At 44.6% G+C, this 13,291-nt stretch overlaps 1 protein-coding gene across 1 annotated transcript in view; it reads left to right on the forward strand.

Annotated features, from left to right (window-relative positions):
* The window catches only part of NUP205 (nucleoporin 205), a 91,899-nt gene that overhangs the window by 4,479 nt on the left and 74,129 nt on the right, over window positions 1–13,291 (forward strand). Inside the window, exons 2-4 of the mRNA XM_019514991.1 lie at window positions 3,948–4,090; window positions 5,317–5,488; window positions 9,982–10,126. Of these exons, the coding sequence (XP_019370536.1) occupies window positions 3,948–4,090; window positions 5,317–5,488; window positions 9,982–10,126 (460 nt within the window). The remainder of the gene's footprint in view (window positions 1–3,947; window positions 4,091–5,316; window positions 5,489–9,981; window positions 10,127–13,291) is intronic.

Raw genomic sequence — 13,291 nt, forward strand, 5'->3', positions numbered from 1 at the left:
CCTTACAACAACAGGCTGAGAGCCATGGGGCTCTTTAGCCTGGAAAAGCGCAGGCTCAGGGGTGATCTGATGGCCACCTATAAGTTTATCAGGGGTGGCCACCAGTATCTGGGGGAAAGCTTGTTCACCAGAGTGCCCCAAGGGATGACAAGGTTGAACGGTTATAAACTACTGCAAGACAGTTTCAGGCTGGATATAAGGAAGAAAAACTGATTTTCTAGACTCGCAGGCTGCATGCAGTTCTTGTTGCTCTCCAGGGCTTCTCTGCTGAAATCCTACCCACTTCTCCCCCTCCATGGAGGATCAGATGTGGCTCCTGGGGTGTGTAACTCTGGCCACCCTTGTTCTAGGCAAAGGAAATACAGTAGATGTAGTCTGTCTGGACTACAACAAGACACTAGATACAACGTCACATGAAAAATTATCAGTTAAATTGGAGCACATAGAGCCATGTACAAGAACTCTGAGGTGGGCAAGGAGAGTTGTATTGGTAGGAAAACTGGAGGGCGCTTATTAGGGCAGCTGTTTTAGGATCAGTCTTGGGATAAATCTTATTTAACATTTTCATTAATTTAATTGACAGAAAAAGGAGGAGTGTACTAATGGAATTTGTGGGTGACAGAGCTAGGTATTTTCATCAGTACAGAGGAGGGTTGGAAAAACTTACAAGAAGAATTGGATGACCGTGAAGACTAGAGTAATACAGATGCAGTGACATTCAGTAGTAAAAAGAGGAAGGTTATGCACTGTAGGGACAAATAACAAGAATTTCCGCTATAAACTGGGACTTTATCAGTTGAAAATGACAGGAGGAGCAAGACCTGGGTATGTGATTTGATCGTGGGATGATTATGAACCACCACCAGGATGTAGTGAAAAACCGTTTATGATCACATTTGCCTATCAGGTCGGGGATTTTCATGAGAGACTAAACAGTAATAATTTTGTTGTACAACGTTCTGTTGAGACGTCATCTGGAATACAGTATACTGTTCTAGTCACCCATGTTCAAGGAAGATGAATTGAAAGTGAAAGTGTTTTGAGATGATCGGGGATTCATGAACAGCACATGTTGCCCCCGGTGGTGTCGGCGGTGGGGTGGTGAGTGATGACGGCCTGCAGGCACCACCGACAGTGTCGGCAGTGCCTTTTTGTAGGGGGTGAACTGCCATGCTCAGGGGGTGCACATGCACTCCCTTCGTGTTGCCCCTGTGGGGAGCGGAGCATGCATCTTAGCCCAAGGCTGTCCAGCTTTAGAGTGGCCAGGAGCTCTAATGTCAGGGAAGAAGTTATTAGGCGTGTGCAAAGTGGCTAGTATTCACTTCAGGTTTGTGGGGATCTCTAGAACGTATACCCTGCGAATGGTGAGGGTCTCCTGTATGTTCTCAAGGCATATGTAGCTTTGCTAGGTCAGAAGTTTGAGGAAAATGAACAGTGTTTTTTTGCTGTTGAGGAGGACAGGAAATATTCCTTTAAAATATTTTTGCTCCTTGCTGTTAGCTAGAGCTGATGGAAAATTTTGATCTTTTGCTGAAAAATAAAAAAAGCCTGAAGGCAGGGGGAGCATTCAAGTTTTGGATAATAATTTCTGATTTCCAGGTGTAGAATCACAAATTGTCAAGAGAATGTTTTATTCTGTTAAAAACCAAATTTTCGGTCAAGGGAAAAGATGTATAAGAAATTTTTTGACTACTTGTACCAGTAACTTGGACATGACTACTGAACAGCAGCCATCCAGTGCCCCCCACATCTCCAGATCACAAGACATTGGCTGAGCAAAGGGGCAGAGCACATACAAAACAAATGGCATGTGGAGGGTGGGGAGCAAGTTTGCAGCCACTTCCCCCCACAAAGCAAAGGTTTACAAACCAGAGCCAGCATTCAAATGAATGTCCCACTCCATGCCCTGCCTTTCCCCCTCCACTCTGCCCCAAATGCATGGGGGCAGCACACTGGGAAGAGAGGAAAAGACTAGGGAGAGCTGCTGCTGCCTGCCAGGTATGGGCAGGGAGTGCAGGGAACCCCTTCCCCCTCTCCCCTCAGCAGCCCATACAGTGGTCACCTAACTCCTGCTTCAAGAAAGGGCAGGAAAGCAGGGCTGGGCTGTGCAAGTAGCCCGAGCTGCTTGCAGTAGGCCACTGCAAGCCTATAAGTGGCTGCATCAGTGTCCAGAGCTGACTTGTTGGCAGTGGCTGCACATGTGCCTCAGTGGCCTCCAGCCCCTGCCCTGCTATGTGCCCCAAGGTGTGCGTGCAGCCACTGCTGCCACAGAGCCTGGGTTGCTTTCAGCAGGCGGAAAGCAGGCTGTAAACGGTTGCACCGGGGTTCAGAGCCCTGGTCCTGCTCTGTAGCAGCAGTGGCTGCACACACATTATGGCGTACTTGGTGGGGAAGGAGCTGGGATTGTACTGTCCTAGGCCCCTTCCCCAGCATGTGCCTTGATGCACATGTGCAGCCACTGCTGCCATGGAGCCAGGCTGGGGCACCAGACCCTGGTCCACTGGTTGCAGCCTCCTGGCTGCCTGCCACATCTGGCCTGGGTTCTGAGCAGCCACTGCCTGCCACAGAGCCCTGTTTGCAGCAGGGCTTGCAGGCAGCCTGGGCTCTGTGGCTGGCAGTACAGGCCAGCTGTGGTGTGCCGAGCAAAATGGCCTCGCGTGCCATCCTATGGCACATGTGCCGGCGGTTGCTGACCCCTGCTGTAGGTAAAAAGTGTATACTGTTTTTGTGCATATTGGTGAAAGTACAAAAAACTTTTAGTACAAACTTCTAAAAATACCTTGCTGTGCAAAAAAAAAAAGAAAAAGAAAAGACCCTCAATGATATCCTTTCTAAAGTGGAAGAAATCATGCGTCCTTAATGCTAAATTCAGATTGGGAATTTCCAAGCTAACCAGTAAGAGAGGAATAGTTGTATTTTAGTATCAGGTCAGAGAGTTGTCCTAGATAACTGTTAATGATACTCGGTGACTTCCCAAAATAACCCTTGCAACAGCTTCTCAATATGCTGAGCTAGTGTGGTTTCATCAATTTTTCTGTATAGTAAAGCAGTTCATATCTCTATGCTGTTTTTTTTTTTTTAGCTGAAGGATAGTATGTATTACCTACTCTAAGGATCTCTGAATAAAATATTAGGTAACAAAGTTTATACTTCCATCAAACATCAAATATGTGTGTTTCAATGCTGTGTATTACAATCTTTCTCACTTTATATTATCTCTCAGTCTCCTCTCATTATACGGTGTTTCAGCAATAAGTGAGGGAAGAACTCTTGTATTAATATGGGATGCTCTGGTGAATCTAAACCATTTTTACACTGTAGTTTTATTAAAACCAGAAAAAGATGTGATTGTATATATGAAAGCCATCCAATATTATAGCTCAATATAAAATCTTGTGCTTGTTCCTGGAAGACAGATTTATCAGATATTGTTGAGGATTGTTACTCATGTTTAGTGTCTGATACTGTTGTTTTGCTCTGCTTTTGTCTGTTCTGTCAATAGCCAAAAGCAGGAAGCTTGTCTTCCTTCAGCTGATTCTGGATCAAGGCCCTTTTTCATAATTTATTTAGTCTAGAAGTCCTACCAAAGTTGATACTATTGTTTATGGCTCTGAGGATAGAGGATTAGGACTCTAGGATGTAACATATGCCTATATAAATAAAACTGGCTCTAATACTTACCTGTTTTCATCATCACTGCTGCTCTCCCAACCCAAGGAGATTTATATCTTCCAAAATAACCAGATCATTAACCTTTCATTCATGGCACATTCAAGACAAGAATATGAGAGGATTCATGTGCATGACTTTTTGTATTTTCAGATGTGACCATACAGCAGTGCTAAACAACAATCTGTTTCAGGACTGTACTGTGTGGGGAGTTAATACTTCCTTTCCTCTTCCTACTTCCAGTATGATTGATTGATTTATTGATTTTATTTCTTTAGCTGCCAGTTTGTGGGGTCCGTACAAGGACATATGGCAGACTGTTGTAAATGCCATCTGGAAAAGACAGCCTGAAGCCATCCATCTCCTTGACCAGATTTTGAAGAAACACAAGCCTGACTTTATCTCGCTCTTCAGAAACCCGGTACTGAACTAAATTTCTTTCAGTATGTGTTGAAGAGTAACTGTTATGCTGTTTTAATTTAGTGATGTTTTAGTATAAACTCCTTGGGGTGTGGATCTCCAAAACTACGTTTCCCCTGGTGAAGCTTGAGGCCATTGTTCCTAGTCATGTCCATTACAGCCACAGAGAGAAGCCTATCCTTATCCTCTATATAATCACAGAGCACAAAATCCTTTCTACTTGTATTTTCTATATTCTTGGTACAGTTACCTAAGCCTATCAGCAGGCAGAGAAGGTGAGCATTTGAAATTAAAAAGACGCATAGGATGTACCTCCTTCCATGTGTGGGATGAGGTAGAAAAGCTCATCAGTGCTTGAGTGATGGAGCATTAGATACCTGTAATCTCTGTGCTGAACCTGGGTGTGCTTTTCAGAAGCATACTTTGACAACTTGATCTCATTTGCATCAAATCCTGGACATGAAGCAGCATAGCTCCTCGACAGTAGCCCTGAACACATTGCTCAGAGCTGGTCTCAGGCTCTAGCTCAGATTGTTTAATAGCAGATGCTCAGGGTGTTTTAAAGTGTCTAGATTTCCTCATTTCTGGGAATTGGTATTCATGGAGTACAAATAAATGGGCAGGTCTTGCTTGACTGTTGAGGAAGAAATGTTGCCAAAGATAACGGAACAAATTTGACCTTTTCTACACATTTGTCGTAGAATTTTTTTTACTTTTATTTGTAAGGATGGTAGATTGAAAGCTTGAAGAGTTATATGCATAGGTCTCATGTCCCTGCATTTTAGCAGTTGAGCCACATCTAGAAAAGAGAAGATGTTACTTTTAAAGCAGTTCCTTCTTTAAAAGTTTCTCATCAAGATTCATGATGGATTTCATCAGGATTAGATCAGTCCTGCTGGAAAAATTCCTATTGGGATGGTATCAAAATCTACTTTAGAAGCTTCAGTTATTCCAAATAAAATTGGTGACAAAGTTTAGTTTATGAGACAGTAGTCTCACAAGAAGCCCAAGACTGACAGTGTGAGATGTTTTTGAGGATACATTTACTAGCTCTGCAAAAATATAGTTGGTGTTGGTGATGAAAATCTAACATGTTTACAAATACAACTTTAAGAAGGATAAATGTGACAAGCTTTGCTAGATGACAGGTAAGTGCTGACAGAAATGATTAATTATTTAGCATCTCATCTTTTTGGTAACTTCTCTTGTTACTTGGTTTTCTTTCAGCCAAAGAATGCTCAACAGCATGAGAAGATTCAGAAAGCAAGTACGGAGGGAGTTGCTATCCAGGGTCAGCAAGGAACCAGACTTTTGCCAGAGCAACTTATCAGAGAGGCCTTTATCTTGAGTGACCTCTTTGATATTGGGGAATTGGCAGCTGTTGAGCTCCTTCTAGCTGGTAAGGACTCGCCGATCCTAGGGAAGAGTAGTTGAGAGTTGTGGAAATGCAGCTCTGATAGAGACTGCTTACTTATAGTTAAGCACATGCTTAAGTACTTTGTTAGATCAGGGTTTTAGCTTCTACATTTAAGATGCTCTCAAGGAAAATTAACATGCATGTTGATGCTGTAGTTTAATAGATAATATTCTGAGTCTCTTTTCATGGCAAAAGGGGAAGCAAGAACAGTACCATATTTTCTTGCATATAATATCACCAGGATTATAATACCTTATTTCTGAAACAGCATGAAGAAAGAAAGGTCTTGTAGGAAGTAACTGAATAGCAACAGCTAGGGAGCCAAGCCTGCTGTCAGCCCCATGCACTGGATGGGGCCTTTGGACTGACTCTGCACCCTGGGTCCAGGGCTGCATACTGGCCTGGTCCAGTGCATAGGGTCATGCCATCTGGCCAGGGGGCTCCTGCCAGGTCCAAATACTTGGCAGCAGTGGTGGCAGTGTTAATTGCCAAAGCTCCTGAGTCATGGCAATCAACACTACAGCTGCTCCCAAGCTGTCAAATTTCCAGAACTATGGGGAACCCTGTGGGTTGGATCAGTGGTTCCCAACCTTTTTAGACCATGGACTGGCAAACTGCAAACCAGCAAACTGTGGACCAGCATACTGCAGACCAGAAGCGACTGGCATACTGCAGACTGGCAGGCAACCCTTTTTTATACTCAGTATATACACTCAATATGAAAAAGGGTTGGCTGCCGGTCACTTTCAGGCTTCCGGTCCGGCAGCCAACCCTCCTACAGACCAGCAGCCAACCCTTCGTGGCCTGTTACCAGGCTGGAGCCCAGGAGTTGGGAACCTTTGGGTTGGATGACTTAGATTCATGGGCCAGACTTTGACTCCCACTGCAGTAAGCAGCAGAACCTGATCTTATCGTCTTTCTCACATATAGGGATTTCTTAGGGTGATATCTTTTTATTACACCAACTGTATAGTTGGGATCTAGTTAGACAAGCTTTTGAATGCAAGACATTGTTCATCAGGTCTGAACAGTGAGAGCCAACACAGCATGATTGAAAAAAAACAGCTGTATGAAGGGAGTGTCGGGGGGAGGAACAGGACAGGAGGGGAGTGGTGAAGAGGGGAGAAGAAACTCCTAAGAGCAGCAGCCAAACAGTTAGCAGAAGAAAAGGTGCTGATGACTGGGAGATTAAAGCCCAAAAGGGAGGAAGGTCTTTTTCACCTTTCAAGTGTAGGGAGAATTCAGGGATCAGATAAAGTTATAAAGAGCCCTAAAACCGATATCAGTTCTAAGTTCTTTGTTCTTAGTGTCCAGCCAGATGATGAAAATTTGCTCTAAAGTTCACCTGTTAAAGGTCTTAGGTTGATTTCCCTTGAACAGGAGGTTAATGAGGTCAGAGAAGGTGTGGCTGTTTTGTGAGAAATATGCTCCTAATAGGGTATGTCTCTGCCCTCTTTATTTTTTCTGTGAGAGTTCATTTTTATGTGTAGTTGCTGTTTAGTTTCTCTTATGTAATTGCCATGAGGGCATTTTGTGTACTGGATCAGATAACATCACATTTTAGGGAAGTCATATGTAGCAATCATGGATTCTGATAGTTTTGTTATGGAGGGGTATTGATTGTAGTAACAGTAGAGATGTGATGGCAGGTTAAGCAATTCTTGCTAAGGCAAGGCTGTGTCCCCTTTGATGTCTGTTAGGCAGTGGGGAATTTGCTTCTGGTAATGAGTTGGACAAGGTTAAAGGCTTGTTAGAAACCCAGGAGGGGAGGGGCTAGAAATATTTTTTTCTGGGTTTGATTTTTGTTAAGTATAGGTTGTAGTTGTTTGGTGATTCTTCTTATCGTTCCAGTGTGGGGTGGTAGGTGACCACCAGGCGTGTGCAGTAGCAGGTTTGTATTGTAGTAGATTATTACAGGGTATTAGGACAGCTCTTACAAATGTCCATTATGTTTATTAGAGCATCCTTGTTAGATTGCTGAGCTGGGCATACTCAGAGCAGATATAGTGATATCTGAGGGTCTGACTGTAGATTACAGCTTTTTTTGGTATCTTTGGGCTAACTGATGGTCTTGTGGACATATGTATGGTGATCTGCGTATTTTTTGTATGCTGTAGTTTGTAAGGTGCCATCTTGGTTATGGATTATGGTATCTAGAAGGTTGATATTAGCATAGAAGGGATGATAGTTGTTAAACCTGTGGTGGAAATCAGTAAGAGAGTCCAAGTGTTCAGTCCAGAAGGTGAAAATGTCTGTGTAATGCAGGTTTGATTGTATAGTTTTCTAGAATTTTTTCCTCCAGATGACTCATGAAGAGGTTGGTATATTGAAGGACTATCTTTGTACCCATAGCTGTGCCCATGGTTTGGAGGAAATGTTGAGTGTTGGAAGTAAAGTTGTGGGTGAGGATGAAGTGAATGATTTATGCAACAAGTTGCAAATCTGAGTGTACTTCATGTTCTTCTAAGTATTTCAGGCAGGCAGTTGTGCCTTCATGGTGTGGGATGTTAGTGTACGGGCTGGTGACATCCATGGCTGTAAGTATGGCCTTCTTGGAGAAGGTGGTGGATTCTGTTGAGCAAGTGTATGGTAGTGGTGTCTTGGAGGAAACTTGCTCTTCGAGTGACAAGTGGTTTGAGGATAGTTTCTGTGAATCCTGATATCCCTTCTTCAGTGAGAGTGCCACAGTTGGATATGATGGATCTGCTAGGGTTACCTTATTTGTGGATCACTGGGGAGCATATAGAAAGTTCCTGGGGTAGGAGAGTGGGGGATAAGTGGAAGCAGTTTTTTTTGAGACTGGCATGGGAAGGATCTGGTGATATTTTCCAGTTCCAGAGCAGGTTTTGGTGTGGGATCCTCTCCAAGTTCTTTATAGTATTTGGTGCCAGACAGTTGTGTGTTGGCTTCATTGACATAATCTTGACAGTTGAGGATGGCTATAGTTCCACCTTTTTCCGCTGATTTGATTATTATTTTGTTGTTGGATCTTAGGGACTGTATGGCTCTTTTTTCTGAGGGAGAAAAGTTGTGGTCCTGACTTTTTTTTTTTTTGGTGCATTTTGTTGTTAGCTTTCTTCCTGAAACAGTCAGTGTGGTAGTCCAGTGTGTGGTTATGTCTGCTGGGAGGTATCCAGTCTGATGTTTTGTACTGTTAGTTTTCTCAGTTGTGGCAGGAGGATTGTCAGGAATGGTTGTGTCCTGGTTATGGAATTATGTAACAGGCATTCCAATTTCCAACAGTTGTTATTTTGGAAAATACAGTAGTTGTTTGACTACGTATTGCACAAGTTCTTATAATGAAATTTTAGTAGGTAGTAAAAGGTTACATATAGTTGATTTTGAATTTCTTCATGAAACAGTATTGTGGTTAGTTCTGTAAAGTGTGCATTATTTGAACAATGAATTTATGGCCATACCATGATATCATAACTAATTTCCAGGGGATGAATAATATAACTGAAAATAGTTTTATGTTACTTGGCAGGCAGAAAACTAATCTTACAGTTATTTAAAAAAAATCTGCTAGTGATCACTATCAACCACTTTTGTCATCTTTCACATGCATCTTTTATGAATGTGTGTATTTTTATTAATTGTGAAGATAATCTTGTTAGTAATGATTGACAGATCTGAAAGGCCAGCATGAAGTTTTAAAATGAATTAAATTGAAAATGGAGGTTTCCAGTGTAGATTGAGGTTAGGACAACCTCCCTTTCCAGTACATAATTTAATTGTTATTGAAATTTTGATTGTGCTTTTTATGTGCTTAAAATAAACATCTATATGAAATGCAGCATCCAGAGGTTTGTTAAACTTGTTTGTCTTGTTTTTTAAGCCCTTGATATCCTTTAATATTTAAATTTGATTTTTAAGAGCAGATGCCCAAACATCAGGAACTCTTTGGACAGACCTGAAACAAACTGCATTGATGGTTCTTAAAACAGAGCAGTGCACTAACACCAATATTTTGAGCTTGGAGGGTTTTTACTAGTTTTGTAATGTAATGGGCATATCTACACATACCCGTTTAAGGTGCTTTAGCTCTATTTAAGGCGCATTAAGGGTGTGTGTCTATACATGTGTGCCCTTAATGCACCTTAAAAATTGTGATTTTAGGTTGTTCGCACCTAAATTTGATACCTGCAAAAACAGGTATCAAATTTAGGCATGAATAGCTTAAGTGCATTGATGCACATGTAGACTCATTAAGGCGCATTAACCCCATGTATGGACTGACTTGGGACTAACTTTAGTTCCATGTCAGTCTGTGCACACAGAGTTAATGCGCTTTTAATGCATGCATGTGTAGACGCAAGCCTAAATCGCCTTAATGCTCATTAAGCTAAGTGCATTAAATTTAGGCATGCCTAAATGCACATATAGACGCACCCAATGATCATTAGAAATATAAAAATGCAATTTGTATGTGTTGAGACTTCTTTTGTGATTTTCATATTTTTTTCATTCTGTAGGAGAGCACCAGCAACCTCATTTTCCTGGCCTTACACGGGGCTTAGTGGCTGTTCTCTTGTACTGGGATGGAAAGAGGTGCATTGCCAATTCACTACGAGCCCTTGTCCAGTCACGGAGAGGCAAAACATGGACGCTCGAACTCAGGTTTGTTTTCAAGTGCCTATTTTGGGAGAGTTGGATAAAGGGTTCATTTTATTTGTGCTGTTTATTTGTGGTTTTTATGGCTGACTAATTTTGGGGGACCTAGATATTTTCAGTTCCTTAGCCACTTTGGAAAGCATAAAAGCCAACTCTGTTTACTGAGTCTGCTCTTGGGCTTTCTGAGAGTTAATTCCTAGCTCTGAAAAAGTACAAAAAAGATGTGGTGAATCCTTGTGAGAAAAATACCAATAGAATTTGAGGGTAATAGCATATGTAGGTTGGGATATCGCTGATCTAGTGGCTTGGTGGCAAAGTTTTGCTTAGGTGGCCTTTTTGTTATCAGTCTAACCTACTACTATTTACTGTACTTGCTCAAATATAAGACCCTGATTATAAATTCCCCAGTAATTAGATTCTATATATGGAAAATTTAGAAATGTGATATATTTTCCGGGTATAGAACCTAATTATTGGATGTTTGCTTTGAATTTGTTAACCTCATTCTGCTATAGCATGGAAAATAAATCTGGGGGGGGTCAGATAGACCATTTGCCCTCTTCGTCTCCCTACTTCTTCCCCCTGCAGCCTTTTCCCCATCCTTGTTGGTAGACCCTGTTCTCCCTGAGCATATGGAAATGAGGAACAAATTTGAAAAAACTGACCTTGAAATAAATGTAGCTGTAGTAATTTGCATACACTGTAGTAGCCATAGACTTAGTTCGCCCAGAAATGATGCATTTCACCTTTTTTGAAGCTACTGCAAGTTTTAGCACACGTACTCCATAAACACACTTTTAAGTAGCACTTTGGCAGGTGTTCAAACAGAATACAAGCTATCCATGATATTAATCCAAAGCCAAGAGGCTCATGATTTACCATATAGTTAATTGGGTTGGGCCTCAGAAGAGTCAACAGCATTTCCAGCCATGGTGACTCCATAGCTCAGCAGTGCTCAGTTTGTGCGTGTGTGTACTCCAGATGTTCCCCCCCCACCGACAAAGGATCTGTGTGTTAATTAGCCCCCCGCTCATCATTAGAACCTTGTCACAAGTCCTGAGATCCTCTGGAAATGTATACGTGGATGAACTGCAGGGCAACCTGGTTTCGCTCCATGTAGGGGTGCACCAATAGAGACTTTTGGGGCCAATACTGTTGACCAATTTTTTTTTAATGAACCATATCCGCCGGTACTGGTCTGATTACTGATATACAACAGCTCTGCAGCATGGACAGCAGCCGGCTCTGGCTGGTAAATCTGTTGTGGGGAAGGGGTGTGGACAGGGAAGGGGCATGGGAGGGGCAGATGGAGGCCCGAGGGAGTGGGGTAGGGGCAGGGGCTGGCACTGCCCAGCTGGCATGGGACATGGGATGGAGCTGCAAGCAGCTCCTCCGGGGGTGTGTGAGGAAGGAGTGGCAGCTCCCACCCCTGCATGCACCCCGGGAGGGCATGGGGGAAGTGTGCCCCTGGATCTGCATGCAGGATGAGGGAGGGCTGCTGCTGCGGGCTGTGGTTGGTGCCAGGCTTTTTCTGGAGGTGGGGCTGGACTGGAGCTGCACTCAGGGTGGGTGGCGGCGGTGCTGGGATGGAGGCTATGGAGGGGGGGTGCTGCAGCCACCCCAAAATTCACTGTAGCCCCCGTAACCCCCACTCTCAGTGCCACCACCACCCACCCTGAGCACAGCCCGGCTCAGTCCCCACACTGGGAAGAGCCTGGTGCAGCCCTGGTCTGCAGTGGCAGCCTGTCCTCACTCTGTGTGCAGATATGGGGGCACACACCCCATCCTGGGGAGTGTGCAGGGGCAGGAGTTGCAGCCCCCTCCCTGCACCCCCTGAACCAGCAGCTCGCAGCTCCATCCTGTGCCCCGCCCTGGCTGGGCAGTGCCTGCCCCAGCCCCACTCCCTCCCTCACCGCAGAGGCCTTGATCTGCCTCCCCCCACACCCCTCCCCTTCTCCCACAACAGACTTGCCAGCTGGACCCAGCTGCTCTCTATGCTGCAGGGCTGCACTTCCGACTGCCTGCGTGCTGTGGCTGTGGTTGGGGCTGCGCATGCTTGTGGTATTTATTGGCCACGTCAGCCAAAAAATGCTCATTGCCAATACTGTAAATTTGCCTTATACTGGTGCCGATCCAAGTGGACAATAAGCTGAATCTGAGCCAAGAGTGTGCCCTTGCTGTGACGAAGGCTAACAGCATACTGGGCTGCATTAGTAGGAGTATTGCAAGCAGATAGAGGGAAATGATTATTCCCCTCCCTTCAGCACTGGTGAGGCTACATCTGGAGTACTGTGCCCCCCGCTGTGTGGGCCCCCCCGCTGCAGACAGGATGTGGACAAATTGCAGAGAGTCCAGCAAAGGGCAGTGAAAATGGTGAGGGGACTGTGGGGGACATGACTTCTGAGGAGAGGCTGAGGGAGCTGGGCTTAGTTAGTCTGGAGAAGAGAAGACTGAGAGGGGATTTTATAGCAGACTTCAACTACCTGAAGGGGGGTTCTAAAGAGGATGGAGCCGGACTGTTCTTTGTGGTGGGAGATGACAGAACAAGGAGCAATGGTATCAAGTTGCTGCAAGGGAAGTCTAGGTTAGATGTTAGGAAGAACTTTCTTGCTAGGAGGTAGTAAAGCACTGGAACAGGTTACCTTGAGAGGTTGCGGACTTCCTATCCTTAGAGGTTTTTAAGACCCAGCTAGACAAAACCATGGGTGGGGTGATCTAGTTGAGAATAGTTCTTCTTTGAGCAGGGGATTGGACTAGATGACTTCCTGAGGTTCCTTCCAATCCTATTTTTTAATGATTCTACTAGCAAATTTCCCATCAAGAATGACAGGGGAGAGGTGGGCAGGGACAGAGGCCTGAGTCCAGCCCCCAGCCCCCCCAGATGCTCCCCTCCTTGCTCCGCCCCCCTTTGGGCCAGGGCCACTCCCTGTCTCCCTCCTGTTGCTTTGGGCAGGGGCCGGGACTTCTCCTTGCTCTCCCCTGCCGCTTCGGGCTGGGGGGGAATTACTGCTTTGGGCCAGGGCCTGCAGCCATGGTGGTGGCAGTTGCTTCCGTGGCGGGACACAATCACCAGTAACCCAGCCTACCCTTCCCGCTTCTCTCCCTCCCTCCCTTCTTCCCTGCAGCCTCCCCCTCCTCATTGGCTGTTGTTGGGGGGGGGGGGGGGGGGGG

Source organism: Gavialis gangeticus, unplaced genomic scaffold (assembly GCF_001723915.1).
Source record: "Gavialis gangeticus isolate Ggan-Ray unplaced genomic scaffold, GavGan_comp1, whole genome shotgun sequence".
Taxonomy (NCBI): domain Eukaryota; kingdom Metazoa; phylum Chordata; order Crocodylia; family Gavialidae; genus Gavialis; species Gavialis gangeticus.